The 14,681-nt window shown below is 44.9% G+C and overlaps 2 protein-coding genes and 1 long non-coding RNA gene across 5 annotated transcripts in view; 1 reads left to right on the forward strand and 2 right to left on the reverse strand.

The window, feature by feature from the left end:
- The window catches only part of fnbp1l (formin binding protein 1-like), a 30,635-nt gene extending 24,703 nt beyond the window's left edge, over nucleotides 1–5,932 (forward strand). Inside the window, 4 exon segments of the mRNA XM_078108040.1 lie at nucleotides 415–590; nucleotides 714–751; nucleotides 843–963; nucleotides 2,546–5,932. Coding sequence (XP_077964166.1) covers nucleotides 415–590; nucleotides 714–751; nucleotides 843–963; nucleotides 2,546–2,553 — 343 coding nt within the window. The 3' untranslated portion in view covers nucleotides 2,554–5,932.
- A 123-nt stretch (nucleotides 5,933–6,055) lies between these two features.
- Nucleotides 6,056–14,681, reverse strand: part of bcar3 (BCAR3 adaptor protein, NSP family member) — a 48,966-nt gene continuing 40,340 nt past the window's right edge. For all 3 annotated transcript variants that reach the window (XM_078108039.1, XM_040183536.2, XM_040183537.2), the window contains 13 exons: nucleotides 13,586–13,714; nucleotides 12,311–12,436; nucleotides 12,100–12,216; nucleotides 11,759–11,991; nucleotides 11,419–11,519; nucleotides 10,987–11,115; nucleotides 10,183–10,398; nucleotides 9,148–9,764; nucleotides 8,547–8,662; nucleotides 8,149–8,320; nucleotides 7,815–7,926; nucleotides 7,464–7,667; nucleotides 6,056–7,374 (listed from right to left, as the gene is read on the reverse strand). In XM_078108039.1, coding sequence (XP_077964165.1) covers nucleotides 7,196–7,374; nucleotides 7,464–7,667; nucleotides 7,815–7,926; nucleotides 8,149–8,320; nucleotides 8,547–8,662; nucleotides 9,148–9,764; nucleotides 10,183–10,398; nucleotides 10,987–11,115; nucleotides 11,419–11,519; nucleotides 11,759–11,991; nucleotides 12,100–12,216; nucleotides 12,311–12,436; nucleotides 13,586–13,714 — 2,451 coding nt within the window. In that variant the 3' untranslated portion in view covers nucleotides 6,056–7,195. The remainder of the gene's footprint in view (nucleotides 7,375–7,463; nucleotides 7,668–7,814; nucleotides 7,927–8,148; nucleotides 8,321–8,546; nucleotides 8,663–9,147; nucleotides 9,765–10,182; nucleotides 10,399–10,986; nucleotides 11,116–11,418; nucleotides 11,520–11,758; nucleotides 11,992–12,099; nucleotides 12,217–12,310; nucleotides 12,437–13,585; nucleotides 13,715–14,681) is intronic.
- Nucleotides 10,695–10,923, reverse strand: LOC144411421 (uncharacterized). The gene is made up of 2 exons (XR_013468583.1): nucleotides 10,788–10,923; nucleotides 10,695–10,757 (listed from the first exon to the last, which is right to left on the reverse strand). It is a non-coding gene; the product is annotated as an uncharacterized LOC144411421 (long non-coding RNA).

The following is a 14,681-nucleotide window of genomic DNA, read 5'->3' on the forward strand; positions in this document are numbered from 1 at the left end:
TATTGGAAAGGTTTCCAGTATCGTTTTTAGTGATGCACAGCCGCTAATCGTATCTGAATTAGAGATTTGTTAATACGTTTCAACAAGTTTCCAATGATTAATGATTCATAGGGAATTCATTCCTTTGCTTTAAATTGCCTCCCACCTGCCAAATACTTTTTTGGGCCTCTTGGGAAAGTTATTTTACATTGACAGACCTATCAAAATAAAGTATTGCAAGCTATTCTGCACCTCAATATCGAATGTGTTTGCATTCCACATTTATAGAAGTACACATTTCCACATCATAAGAAGGTGCCATCCTTTTTTATTTATTTATATATATGTAGTTATCCAGTGGTGCCGTTTACCAGAGATTTCTTTTAACTATCTGAACCGTGTAAACATCAGACTCTCTCACCCTCCCTGTTTCAGTCCTGAGGGCAGTTACACCGACGACACCAGTCAGGAACACCAAACGCCCCAACAGCGGCCCAGTCCCCCGAAGCCCGGGCAGCCGCACCCCGACATGCACGAGTTTGACGACGAGTTCGACGACGACGACCCGCTGCCCGTCATCGGACACTGCAAAGCGCTCTACTCCTTCGACGGTGAGAACAAGCGGCCTCGAGCGATGCGCTGTAACAAAAGGAGCTCGGCGGGTGTTGTTAGGTTGTGGCGCAGGTGGGAAGCGGCCGATGAGTGACGGCGCTGTGGTTTGGTTTGACCCGCAGGTCAGAACGAGGGCACCCTGGTGATGGCAGAAGACGAGGTAATGCCGGCTTTGGTAACTTCAACGACCTGCTGGCCGGAAACCCGTCGGGCTCGTTTTAAAGAGCAGCTTGTTTGCGTTTCCTCCGCAGGTGTTGTACGTCATCGAGGAGGACAAAGGGGACGGCTGGACGAGGGCGAGGAAGCAGAACGGAGGGGAGGGCTACGTCCCCACGTCCTACGTGGAAATCACCATGGAGAGGAACAGCAAAGGTGCTGTCACCTACATCTGAAGCACTGTGGTCTGTCCTCTCATCCCGTCTGTCTCCCCCACTGTCCTCCCTGCCCCCCCCCCCCACCCCCTCTCCCCTCCACATACAAAGTAACCCTACAAAGAGGAAAAAAAGGCAGCATCTCAACACCCGCATGGACATTCATCTGTTTTCTGATTTCCATCCCGTCTCTCCGTCCTCCTTGTGTCTAACCCTGCATTCATTCGTCCTCTCTCGTGTCTGTGGCACTGATGGTCCTGAGGTGAGTCTCTGAGCACAGAGACCTGTGTGTGTGTGTGTGTGTGTGTGTGTGTGTGTGTGTGTGTGTGTGTGTGTGTGTGTGTGTGTGTGTGTGTGTGCGTGTGCGTGTGCGTGCGTGTGCGTGCGTGCGTGCGTGCGTGTTAACAATGTCTCCACTGCTGTTTTAAGCCTCTTGTCAAGGCTCCGCCGCTTCTTATTGATCAAGTTCTATGTAATATATTAGAAACAGTTTATTTTTAATTATTGTTAATTATACGTTTCTTTTTTTTAATTTGGAAACATTTTAAAATTATTTCAAGATCTTTTTAGATTCTTGTGTCGATATCATTTAAAGATGTTCTGATTTTATCTGTTGTTTTGCTCTCATTGCTGTGTTTTCATGCGTGCGTGTATGTACATGACTTTTATCTGTGCCATCGCCCTAAACATGCTGGTTGTACTTTCAGAGCACAGCTGGTAGTTTTAAAGGACCAGGGCCGTTGTTCTTTATTTTTAATTATTGCCAAACAATATCATTCATGAAGCAGAACCCACCCTGTCGAGCCTGTTGGTTCCTACTGCAGATGCAAATCTTATCACACAAAACACTAACTAACGACTCCTGAACTCTTTACTGTAAAGTGCACTGCAAAAATATGGAAATAAAACTTTTTAAGTGTAATTGATTTTGCAATTATATTTAAACTCCAAATTCACTCTCTCCGACTCGCACAGATACTTGATAGTGGGATCAATTCAGTTTTTATTTTTCCTATGGTAAACTATTCCAGCCATTTTTGAAACCTTCAGTTGAGAGATTAGGGAAGTGTGCAGCGTAATGATGCTTTCACTTCGGTTGTAGAGGGTGTACGAATAGTTCCTTTCATTGTCTCTGATAAATCACGTATTTAATGTTATCGCTCACTGTTGATCCTCTGCTGCTCAATGTCCCAACAACGTCCCGTTTGAACTGGTGTCACTGCAGCCAACGCCTCGCAGTACAAACAAAGGTGCAGAATACTGCGTATCAGAACATGCTGCTGGCATCATCACATCAGCAGTTCTTATGCATTCGAAGGGGAGGCTGACTAATAATATTAAAGTAATATAATTTATTTCTTTCCATCTATCCTCTATCTCGTCGTGATCGCTCTCATGGCAGAACGGAAGACTATTGTCTTCAAAAGCCCAGCGCATTGTCGGTCTCCCCAAAATGAACGTTTTTTTTGTTCAAGTGCTATTGAAACACAAACGGACTTTAGTTTGTGTGTCTGTGTACGAGCGCTAGCTGCAGCCCCCCGTGTGTGTCGTAGTAACTTCCTCTCTTCTCTATGTGACTGCAGGTTCCTGAGGGCTGCAGGGTGGCCGGGCGATTTGATTGGCTGGTGGAGGGCTCACGCTGATTGCTGATTATTGGTGGTGGTGGTGGTGGTGACACTAGAGAGAGAGAGTAATAGGGGGCGAGAGAGAGAGAGAGAAAGTGGAGGCCGGTTTGCATGTCCGCATGCTCACATATCCATAATCGGCAAAGCATTCTGTGTTAATAGAAGAAGCCCGGTGAGCAAGTGGCCTTAAAGCCAAAGAAAAGCCGCTGTTATTGTTTCAAAAGTGTCGGCCATTAGAGGACTGGGACCTGCAAGCGTATCTTCAAGCTGTTAAAAGCTTGACGTGGTCAAATCCCTCTGCTCTTTTTGTTTGTTTTTTTACCATAAAAAGAGCCTGCTAGGACCTCACTAATTGGCTAACGGAGCGTTTTAGCAGTGAAACTGCTGGTGTTGTTTTGGCTTAATTTCTGGAAATACAGAATCAGTAACTTTGGTGATGAGCTGATTTTTAGTCGGAGAATGGACCCTCAAATTTAAGATAAAATCATCTTTCGGGCAGTTATCTTATATCTGACGTCATTGCTGCACTCGTTTGTCATCGTCATCGTCTGTGCTCTGTTGGTGATGTCTGTCTGCCTGCCTGCCTGAGCCACTCTGCTCCTCATGCCTGCCTTCACCTTCATACAGTCGCATGTCCACGAGTAGGCCTTTTTTATATCTGTGCCTTTAACTGCAAGTGCACATTGGCTGGGATGCGCTTTGAGTGCTGTGTCACATTTTAATGGAGGCATGAGTGTGTGTGTGTGCGTTTAATGCTACTCAGATTTACTCATTAAACAGATAGACCGACGATCGGGTGAACAGGACCCCCCTCTTCCTCTTTCTTTCTCCACATTTCCTCTGTTCTTCCCGGGTTGTAATACCACCAGTTGACCAGCAGGCGGCAGCCTTCCCTCACCTGAAAGCAGCTCAGGCCGGACTGAGCTGCTTTTAATTCCACCAAAACATGAGGAGGAGCGGCGGCGTCTTTTGGAGTCAGACTTTGCCTTGAACCCCGTGTTGTTTGACTTTCACACACATATCTGAGTGTCTGTCCTTGTGCCTGACTACATCTCCCAGCAGCCACCTGGCTCAGCCTCACCCTCCTGGTGACACTCCAGTGCATCTCCATCAAAAAAAGACTTTTCCAATTTGAATCAGTTGTTTTTGTGAATGTGACAACACGGCATGTATCCACACACGTATGCGGGAGCCTAAACACGCCCCCCAAAAAATATTGAAAAAAAAACAAAAACAGGCCAAAAATAAAGAATTTTGGCCTGTTTGGCCCTTGGTAACAATTGATCTGCAAACATGTGTGGACTGTTACATGTGTGACGGTTGTTTTTAACGTTGAATGATTTTTACATAATGTTTAATGTCATGCTGAATGTGTTTCCATGGTGATTGTTTTTAGGTTTGAATTGAACTGATGCACTTTGCCCTGAAGTTCTTCAGCGTTTGAATCTGATTAAATGGAGAGTAAAGAGTAAATGAATGAGGTTCTGTGTTGTGGAGAGAGGTGTGAACTTTATAAATGACCACTGTGTAGCAGCGAGAAACAGAAACAAGTCTAGCCATTTTTTCTTTCTTGACTTTTATACTCTTTTTGTAACTCTCGGGAGGCGATGATCAACTTCTATTTTGCATGAATTTTTGAATTCTTTGACTTCCTTTTTTCTCTGGTGAGCGTTTAACCATTTACTGATTTTTTTTTTTCAAGAGTCTAACAAAACTGCACATCTGAAGTGAGGTTTGACTCCCCTTTTGAAACTATTTAAGACAAGAATGCCCCAATGACTCGCTGCTTGTAGATCTTAACAGCCGGTGTCGACGCCTCAGCTGTAGTCAGTGTTTCTTCGGTGAAGCTGTGAAATGTACAGGGCGATGCTGTCGGTGTTGTTACTTGAACTTTGGTTACGCTTCTCCACATTCTACTCACGGATCTGTGCTCGTTTTGCATCAGCCAAATGGTTAAACGTTGAGCGAAGTTTGCCCTCTGCCACTTGATATTTTTGCATATTGTACGGAATAAACAAAGAACCCTGGCCAGCTCTGTCCAGTTATGCTAAGCTAACCTGCTGCAACTGCAGCACAGACGTGAGAATGGCGTCAATCGTGATCTACTGTAGCTCTGCAAGGAAGGGAAAAGGCTTATTTGTGAAAGTGGCCTGTTTCTGTATTCTGTTTTTTTCTTTTTTGTGATGATGTCTTTGCAAACCGGATCCATCAGTGCTTTGTCTTTTTTTTTTTTTCTACACATTTGTTTTGAAGTTAAACTGCAGCTGCTAGCGTGCCTGATTCCTAAAATCAGACTGAAACTTTATACTTTTCTGAAAGATAAACTAGGATATACGACGTTTGCAGTTTAGTATTGCATATTCGATTTGTTTTGTTCGACTGGTAATACAATCACACTGGTCAACCGTGGCTGTGACTATTCCTTCTTTTCATTATTTTTACTTGTTTAGTCTAAAATATTTCAAGTGAAATAGTAAATAATGCCTATTCAAAAGTCAGCCGATGTCTTCCAGTGTTGGTTTTGTTCTAAAAGTCCAAAACCCAAACCTATTTAATTTATGTTGACGGGAGAAAGGCAGCGTCTTTGAGATTTTTAGTTTTTGCTAAATGACTAATAGAAAAAAGAGCTCGCAACAGTTTGCACTAAATCCAGAACCGTTGCCTATAACTGTAAACATGCATTTAGACATAAACAATGCATCCGTAGTGGAGATGAGGATCCTCTGATCCCACATTTATGTAAACCGTACACTTCAAATGTTTCATAATCCTCTCAGATTTCCTGTGTACTGTCCCTTTAATCACAAAATCGATATCAGTGGTAAGCAGCAATTTTGGAATGAGCAAAACTTTCCAAAAGTCCCATCAACGGTTACAATGTATTATTAATATACATGTATAAAAACTGTTAGCAAGTATTATAACAGCCACCGTGCTGCATTCCTGAATATTATGTAACAACCGATAACAAAGCGGCTTTCAGATGTTGAATAAGATGAAGTTCTTGTAGAATTATAACTTCTTTACTGAAACGTGCCAAGCTAAGTGGAGCGTTAATCATCACCCGCTTCCTCTGATCCATTCCTCTCGTTTCAAGCTCGTTTTCTGAAGATTTTATTTTGCGTGGAAACGGATGGTGTACTGACTAACTGCAGTGAATGCAAACCGTGATTCTGCAGAACACTGACGTCCATGTAAATGTGTTTTTATCATGTGTATATGTTGTAATAACCAATGGCAGTACTTCTTTCTATTTTGTGCACATCTTTTACTTTAAATGTTGTCAGACACTTTGATTTTCTTTTTCTTCCAAAATACTGTCTAATAAAATTAAACTGCATTGAAGAGTGGATTTGTTTTCTGATGGGATCTTCACCTCAAATAATACCTGGCAGACATATAGTTTATTAGTCTGTACTGCATAAAGTTTAAGTAAAATGTGATTTAATTTATAGCCATTGGACCTCGTCAGACTGCACCATATTTATTCATTCTCACAACAGTAGTTAAAAATAATAAAATCACTAACTTCTATTTTTTTCAGTCAGTCATCTACAGAAAATATGTACAGTCCAGTATTAACATGCTAATATTATATATATGTACAATTTTAGTCCCACACATGTTAACCAACTTTTTGTCATTTCAGGTTTATGCATAAACCCAAATATCATTATCACATTTACACAAAATAAAAAAAGTTTACTTGAGTTCGTCTTTGTCATCTGATGTTTTGGGAAAAAACACCTTGTGGACATTGTACATTTTAATACACGTCACGGTGTTGAAGGTGGATTTCAGTTTACATACTGTAACCAAACTCTTTTAGTTTGTATCGCAATGCTTAATTACCCAGAATAAATACAAAGTACATTACGGTATATCCTTACATTTAGTTTCTAATGTTCTCGTCAGACATATAGAGCTAAAGTGTGTTTTCCATTATTACTCTAAATGTAGAACTGTGTTCTCCATTAACTGGAATGTCAGAGTACAAACAAATCACGTGCCTTTTAAAGGAAAAGCAACATTTGTAATTGTCTCCCTTTAAGCCTCTCGTCTGCTCTGTTCTCACACAAATACTTCACTTCCTTCACAAAGTTCATTGTTGGTTTAACTGACAAAGTACTGTTCATCATTTATTTGGAGGATTTATGCCACCAAAACATGTAATAATTTATTGAACTGTAGATACTGCATACTTGAGTAAAGTAAAATCTGGTACATTCACATTTGGTGTTTTTCCACCTGACGCCTCATAGTTGTCTAATGTTATACATAAGCTGTTAATTGTGCAGACAGTGTGCGTAATGTGCATTCTAAATAAACTTTCATTGTGTTAAGTTCTGCTGGACGTCGATGCTTTTGAGCTCTGGAAAGATGTTCGACTGCAGAGGAGAATGAATGTGAAAAAATGAAATAGTTCTAAAGTCCGGAACCAAAGAGGCATTTGGAGAAAAGGGAAGATTGTGGACAGCTGGTTGCTGAGAAGTTTGATTTTGAAGCAGGTCGTCCCGTCACTAAAACGCCGCACCTCGTTACAGTTTATTGAAGGATTGTTTCCGACCCATCTGACGTTCTACCCAAGTCCAATGCGAGCGGATGACGTCAGATTACGATCTGTGTGTTGGGCGGGGGCTCCAGTTTCCGTGACAACGCGGTTAGGATGAGGTTGAATTTGTTGTAGCGATCTGATTGGTTGACCGACGCTCCGCGGCTTCCCCAAAGCAGCCGCAGCTGGAAGTCCGTTTTAAACACCTCCAACAGGTCTTCATCGCACGGGAACCCTGAGGACAGACACAGCGCTTACGTCCTGCCACCCGTCTGATAAATGACAATGAGGCTGGCATTGTCCCTCTGGAAGACATCTTCTTACCTTCTAAGATCATCTGGGAGTTGATGGTGTAGCGCTGTGCGTTGTGCGCGACGTCGCGTGCGTCTTCCAGGTGGCGCAGCATGATGTCACAGCCCTGGTCGCTGGTCTCCCACAGCTCCGCCCCCTCGGGCGTGATCGACGGACGCTCCATCAAAGTGAGGAGGGGCAGCAGGAGGGGGACGCAGACCACCGCAGGGGAGGAAGCTGGAGGAGGAAGAGGAGGGCCGTCACAGGCCAGAAGCTTCTGTCACTATGGGAGTTAAATCCGTAAACCGTCGTGTGGATCCTAAAGGCCGCGAGGGTCCGCGTGCTGATGGTTTTAGAAACTCAAAAGACGTTTGCGTTCAATACCTGTGCCCTCATACAGATTCTTGTAGAAGGGTTTGAGAGTCTTCTCGTAGCTGATGGCGGTCTGCGTGTAGGTCCTTCGTAGAGTCGTCCACGTTTCCTCCAAGCGGCTGATCTGCAGAGAACAACAAACACCAGCGGTCTCAAACTACCATCAAACAATCCAATTCTTCACATCAGCTGTTGCATGCGTCCATGCAGTCAGAATGACGCATGCAAATATCAAACAGATGACACTCAAAAGGCTGATTATTATTGGAAGAAAACATTTCTGACACGTTATGGAGGAAACATGTTTATTTTGTAAAAACAATATTTCTGTTTGTGTGTCTGTCACCTGCGGCAGGTCCAAAGCTTTCATCAAGGCCGTGAAAGCGAACAGGTCGCCCACCGCGTCCTTCAGCTCCAACGCCACCAGAATAATACGATTTAAGGTGGACGCCCGCTCGTCCACGCTGCCCGTGCAACCCAGAATGTCCACGGCAACGCCTATCGCCATGGTGTGGTGCCTTGCAGAAGGAGGAGACAATGACTTTCAACACCATCTCAGGAATGAGTGTTTGTGCAGATTGGTGTGTCAGATTTGGTTAAATCAAGTAAGATAATTTAGAGGTCTTAAAGAAATATAAATATATATATATACATATGACAAAAGTCAAAGTCCTTTTTAAGAACTAACACTGCCTGGAAAGGTGTTACTGTTTGTGTGTGTGTGTGTGTGTATATGTTGTGTACCTTTCCATCAGGTCCAGCCTCAGCTGCCGACCGTGCGGAAGCGTCACCAGCTCCAGACCAGATGACACGCCCATCTGACCTTTAACCTCTGGAGTCACTCCGACTGTCCTCGCAACCTGGAAAACAAAGGTTTACAAATGGCCATGAATTAGATTTAGTTATATATATTTTCTTAAGTTTTATTTTCCTCCCTTATTCTTTCCATCCATTGTGTGTGTGTGTGTCGATATGGTGTAATATTGTGCTTCTCTCAGGGTTGTTTTCTTTGTGAGTGATTCTTCTGCGTCACAAGGAGCGTTTTGTTGCATCACTTGTAAGATATAAATCTGATTTTGTGGAGGAACAGCACGAGTAAACAACACCTGGACACACGCTCTACGTCTGTAGAACAGGTTTTATTGAGTTGCTCTTTGATATTGTGAATAACGGCTTCATTGATGGTTATTTGTTTGTCTTGATAGTTCGGATTACCATTAGTGACACAAACTAATTTTGTCTAGCAACGTTTTAAAAAAATCTTTTGTTATTATGCAAATGACATGTTATTACAGTTAAAGTTGTGAAAAACCTCATTTGGGTTTTCCGGTGGCGGTGCGGGTACCTGGCAGTCGGCCAGCAGCAGGTGTCGGGCGATGCTGTGGTGATCGTGGCTGAGCAGCAGCTCCTTGGCTCTCTTCAGGACCACAGTCTCCAGCGGCTTGTTCTCCGGCGGCAGAAGTCGAGACCCGAACTGCGCCGGCTGGAACGCCGACTCCGTCTCTTCCACCGGCCGCTGGAAGCGGCTCCTCTTGTCCTCCCCGTCCTCCCCGTCCTCCTCCTCCTCCTCCTCCTCGCTGGTGTTTTCTAAGGCCGCGATGGCGTGATGGTAAGAGCTTCTGTCCAGTCCTTTACTCCCTCCAGCCTCCTCCTCCTCCTCTCTCCCTGCCTCCCCTTCTCTCCTCAGTCGCTCCACGTGGCTGCAGAGTGGGGGCAGCATTTCCACATCTGTGGCGGGATGAAGGGGATTAGATCCCCGCCACTCGAGCGGGCTGCGAGACCTCAGGTCCGACGGGCTCGGCTGCAGCCGATCAGTCCGTCCTGCGTTTTCTTCTGATTCAGAACCGCAAACATTTTCGGTGGGTGAAAGTGCAGAAGTGGAGAATCCGCGAGTGTCTTCGGGGCGGAGCTGATGGAGGAACTTAAGGGGTTTGACTGGAGGGACAGGAGGGCCTGCGCTGGCTGAATAAACAATCTCACTGTTAATTCCTTCAGGACTTTAAAAGTGAGACAGCACATTTACACTAGATCTTCAATCTGGTGAATCATACCTACATTAACATAATACAGTTATCACAGTAGAATATGACCATCCAAAGCAATGAAATTGGTCCGAAAGCAGCTTTATTCTTAAAAATACGAGCTGCAGAGATACGTTACAATTTATATTACAGCAATACTGCTGTAATTAGTGAGTTACAGTTACTGTCCTCTACGCTACAGTTTAAGTCAAGAGGACGCTTCCTGATCACCACCAACAATGTGCAACTTAACTACCAATAAAATTTGTGTACACGTTTTGTGTATCTCTTCGTCAAAACTCATTCATATTTCTTGATACTGTTTTAAACATGATTTCCATAAAAAAAAAAAAAAGTACCTTCACTGCTCCGTGGCGAAGCGAGAGTCTGCACGCAGGCGGAGGCGAGCGCAGGTGCATTTGACCCGGAGGTCGCGTGTGTGAGGCCGGGGGCGCCGGGGGGAGGAGCCGGAGGCTGAAGGCAGGGGGAGCGACGCAGCCGAGCCAGCGGCACCTTGCTGGGTTTGGGGGGCGGTTTGGGACACAGCTGGCTGTCGGAGCCCCGGATGGCCTGGCCTGTGCACACGCGCCAATGTGGCGTTTATTCCCAGAACCGAATCGAAGCGGCAAATGTCGTAGTTCCCTTTGCGTCTTAAAGACAAATCACATTCTGGGGCAGTGAACTGTATAAGACCACAGTTTGCCTTTGGTTTACTTTGCTTTAAATTTAATTTCCGCATTTGCATGCAAACAATGCTAGGAGCAAATACGGAAAGTGCCCAAACCCACAGAGTTGTGTGAGTTTTAAGAAAATAAAAGTACTGTTGCTTTATACATTTTAAAACAGAGGCAACAAAACTGTTGATCTTTCCTTTCCGACATCAATATGCAACAAGGGTTGTCATCATCATTATTACTATTAGCGTATTTTGCACCTTTTTTTTGCGAAGCACACAGTACAACACCTTTGTGTAAATGAAAAGCGCTCAATCTGATAATGAACACAAACTGACTTGCGTGGGCCGAAGGATGTGACAATGAGCTTCACATTCAGCAATTTGAGAGAATCTTCTTTGTGGATAATATGAATAATATGGTTACTGCGCAGCGTATAAATACAAGGTCCTCAGATGCTCTTCAGGTTGTGGGTTCAGATCCGCTCACCTGCCAGAAGCTCCGCAGGTCTCCGAGGGACCGAGGGGCTCAGCACCGGCTCACTGCCCGTCCGGAAGACAGGAGACTTGGGGCTCGGGCTCGGGAGGAGAGGATCAGGGGAGCGCTGTGGTTTGGATCCTGGCGATACGAGCAGCCGGCAGAAGACGTTGTTAAAGAAAGAAGAGATTAGAATGAAAGGGGAAAGACGACATGCACATCATCAGAATATGTTAAACCGAAAAGCAAAAAGAGGAAGAATGAGAATGAGTTGAGCTTTTTAAACTTTCAGATGTTACGCATGGAATGAATTGTTCACGGCGCGCTTCTACGCCGCCTAAAAGAATCGCCATAATCTCTTTCAAAGGGCGGGGGAGAAGACGGACGTCTGCCTGCGATAACTCACGGCAGCGCACACCTTCCGCGTGTCTCTCTTTCACTTACCGAGAGGCAGGTAGCTTTCTGACTGGTGCGCCTGGAGCGGCCGTCGCCTCTCGGGCACCTGATTGAGACTCGCTGGTTGGCTGCCACAGCGATCCTTGAACCTGAGCCCAAAAAGAGGGTCACCGTTGAAATATTAATCAAATACATTAATAGAGTCAGAATACACGAGTGTGAGAGAGAACGACTGAGTAAAGGAGGGTTTCCATTATTCCGCATGCTTGCTTTTGCTTTGTTAAATCAGTTACACATTCTCAGTATGCGTTTGTCTAGAAACTGCAAACTCTGCACGCGTCATCTGGCGGGAATCCGCGTGCGTCTGTTTCCCCGCCGGTGTGCCGACCTGAGCTGGCTGCTTGGGCTCCCGCCGTCGCCCCGGCCTCGCGCGCCGTTCTGCGCGCCTCGCGCGCCGTTCTGCGCGTGTCCGTTGGTGACGTTGAGGCTGAGGCGCTTCCGGCTGCGCCTCTCCTGCGCCATGAGCGCGTCCCGGCGGTGGCTGGACAGGCCGTACTTTTCCTCCAAGCAGCGGAGCGGCAGCCCCCTGTTGATCGGCTGGAAGATGATGGCCCCCACCACCTAAGACGCAGAAAACGCCGCGTGAAACAAGACACGTCGTCTCCGTCTCTCGCCGAGGACCCCATTGAATGATTGTGGTTATTGTGTAAAATATTTGACCGAACGCACCTGGGAGACCGACTTTCTGTTGCCGACATAGTACCGTATGAGCGCGGGGACGTTGTCGAACCCTTCCCTCTCCAGCCGGTACTCGACTCTGGAGTAGGCTTCGTTCAGCATCACCACCTGCAGGAGAGATGCAGCGCAGAGACAGGTTCACCACCGCTGCTTCTGGCCATTTTGCTGATAACTCGAGTGCTTGTTTCGTTTTTAGGTTCACCTTCTTGTTGATTTTAAAGTGCTGGGCGGCGTTTCGCCACTGGCAGGTCAGAACGTAACATCCTGGACTGGACAGCGAATCACGGATCAGAAAGTCTCCGTCACGCTGAACCAAGTATTCTGCGACCTGCAGCAACACGGGAGATCACACGGAGGGACGGCGCGTTGGTTCACTGCCCAAACATTTCATTAAAGCTAATAATGGACGCCTGTCGCACTGTTTATGAGCTCAGTGCTGACTGGTTTTAGGAGCTTACATGAGACAAAAAGATATTTAAAGCCGCAACCTCATGCAGAATTTAGAAAATAACACAATACATTTATGTTTCGTAAATGTAACGTTCATATGTGAAATGGTTCCTTTGACTCACTTTAAAGGATATATTGTACATACAATATATATTTATATATTGATGCCGTGATAAATATATTTTCTAGTCTTTTCTTTTTTGTCAAAGTACTGTTTTCATTTTTTAGAATTCCACACCCAACATGTAAATATCAGTGCATTCAAGTAGAGCCGAAACAGTTGGTTGACAAAACACGTTAGATAGACAAATTTGACGTAAATTCAATATATTTGTCAAGTGTTGGACGTATAAAACAAGCATTCTGATATGGAGAACGTTCATAACAATGAATGATCAGTAATGGAAGTAAGCTCCATGGAAACATAACTCTTTATGTCCAGTTATTGTCAAACAAAAGTAGATCATAAATATTACAGTAATTTTGATTGAATTGATTTACAATCAATTGGGGATGAAGAACGTCAAGAGATTACATTTTTCATTAAGCAGGTAAATGTTTATCACACTGGGCTCAATGCGCTGCCTGTTTCTCTCTCTCTCATGCACACACATGGACACGCACACCCACACACAATAAAGCCCTTTACACTCAGTTACACACTTTAATTAAGCAAGTGTTTGTATAGTATATAATGGTAGTTTAGTCTAGCGAAAGGAAGCAGCTTATTAAACCTGATTACATCTCAGTGTAGCTTTCAGAGGGAACATACAATCTCTCTCTCTCTCTCTCTCTCTCTCTCTCTCTCTCACACACACACACACAAACACACACCATATATATATAAAGAGCTTCCTATGCACTGACCTTATGTTTTAACCCAGGCCACTATTTAAGTTGCAATCTCCCTGTAGGCACTGTGTGTGCAGTGTGGCGGACTAATAACAGGTGATCTGGTTCAACAAGTTTTTACCGAGGCTTGTGCAGGGAGGGACTCGTGACTGATGTATGTGTGTGTGTGTGTTACCTGTCTGGGAATGGCTCCGTGGTACCAAGCGTGGCTCCTCGGCTCCTCGCAGTTCATCTTCAGCTCTTCCTCCAGCTCTTTGCGTAGCTTCTCTGAGGGGCAGTCCACGATGAACTGATCTCTGGAGAACTGCGATGGAAAACAAGAAACAATGAAGTGACGCTCGTCTTCATTCATCCAGGTTTGATGAGAGCAAATGCTGAACGTTTCCTATTCGCTTACTATTTACTGCTACAGGTTTATCTTACAACCCGCAGGTGAGGAATCTCTGGTCTAGCAGCTACAAATGAAACAACAACAGCAACGGACCTCAGTCCCAAAGCTAAAGTCACAGCTGAGGCTAAAGCTAATTGTTGTATTTTCTTATGATAGCAGTAAATCCCATGCAACTGCTTGTATTACTATTGACACTTTCACTACTTCTACAACTGCTTCTGCTACTTTTATCAGTAATACTACATATAGACCACACATGCAGACTCCTAAAACATTTTTAGGAGCCGTCACAGAAATTGAACGCAAAAAATGACAGGGGGAGTGATTTGTTTTATCTTATCCAGACTAACAGATGATTACGTGATTGACTAGTCAGTGAAGTCCCACCAGCGAGTTCCAAAAGCGAAGGACAAAATGCTCCGGTAACAACCTGACAGGGTGCAGAGACACTTACATGACAGCTGCTGGGTCGCTCCATCGATCCCTCTTTCTCCATTAACAAAATACACACTTAATATAAAACACATGGAACAACTCGGTTTCAAACACACACAAGTCCTTTTCACACACAACATGCTCTCACACACACTCTCTCTCCCTCTGTGTCCTCTGTGATTTCCTCTCTCTCGGTTTCCATCCTGACCACACCCAACTCCTCAGAGCGGCCTCCATACACACCTTCACCTGACGTACACACACACACACATGTGACGCAATCACGCGTCACTTCCCTGAAGTCTCCCTCAAAAGCTGACCGGTAAGACGAGTTAGCTACACGTGATGAGGCGGCTCGGCGTGCTGGGCAGGGAAGCAGCAGACTGAACGACATTGATCAACAAACAGAGAGAGAATCATCGAACCAAGAACACGAACGGAGACC

The sequence above is a fragment of the Gasterosteus aculeatus genome, chromosome 8 (assembly GCF_964276395.1).
Source record: "Gasterosteus aculeatus chromosome 8, fGasAcu3.hap1.1, whole genome shotgun sequence".
NCBI lineage: Eukaryota > Metazoa > Chordata > Actinopteri > Perciformes > Gasterosteidae > Gasterosteus > Gasterosteus aculeatus.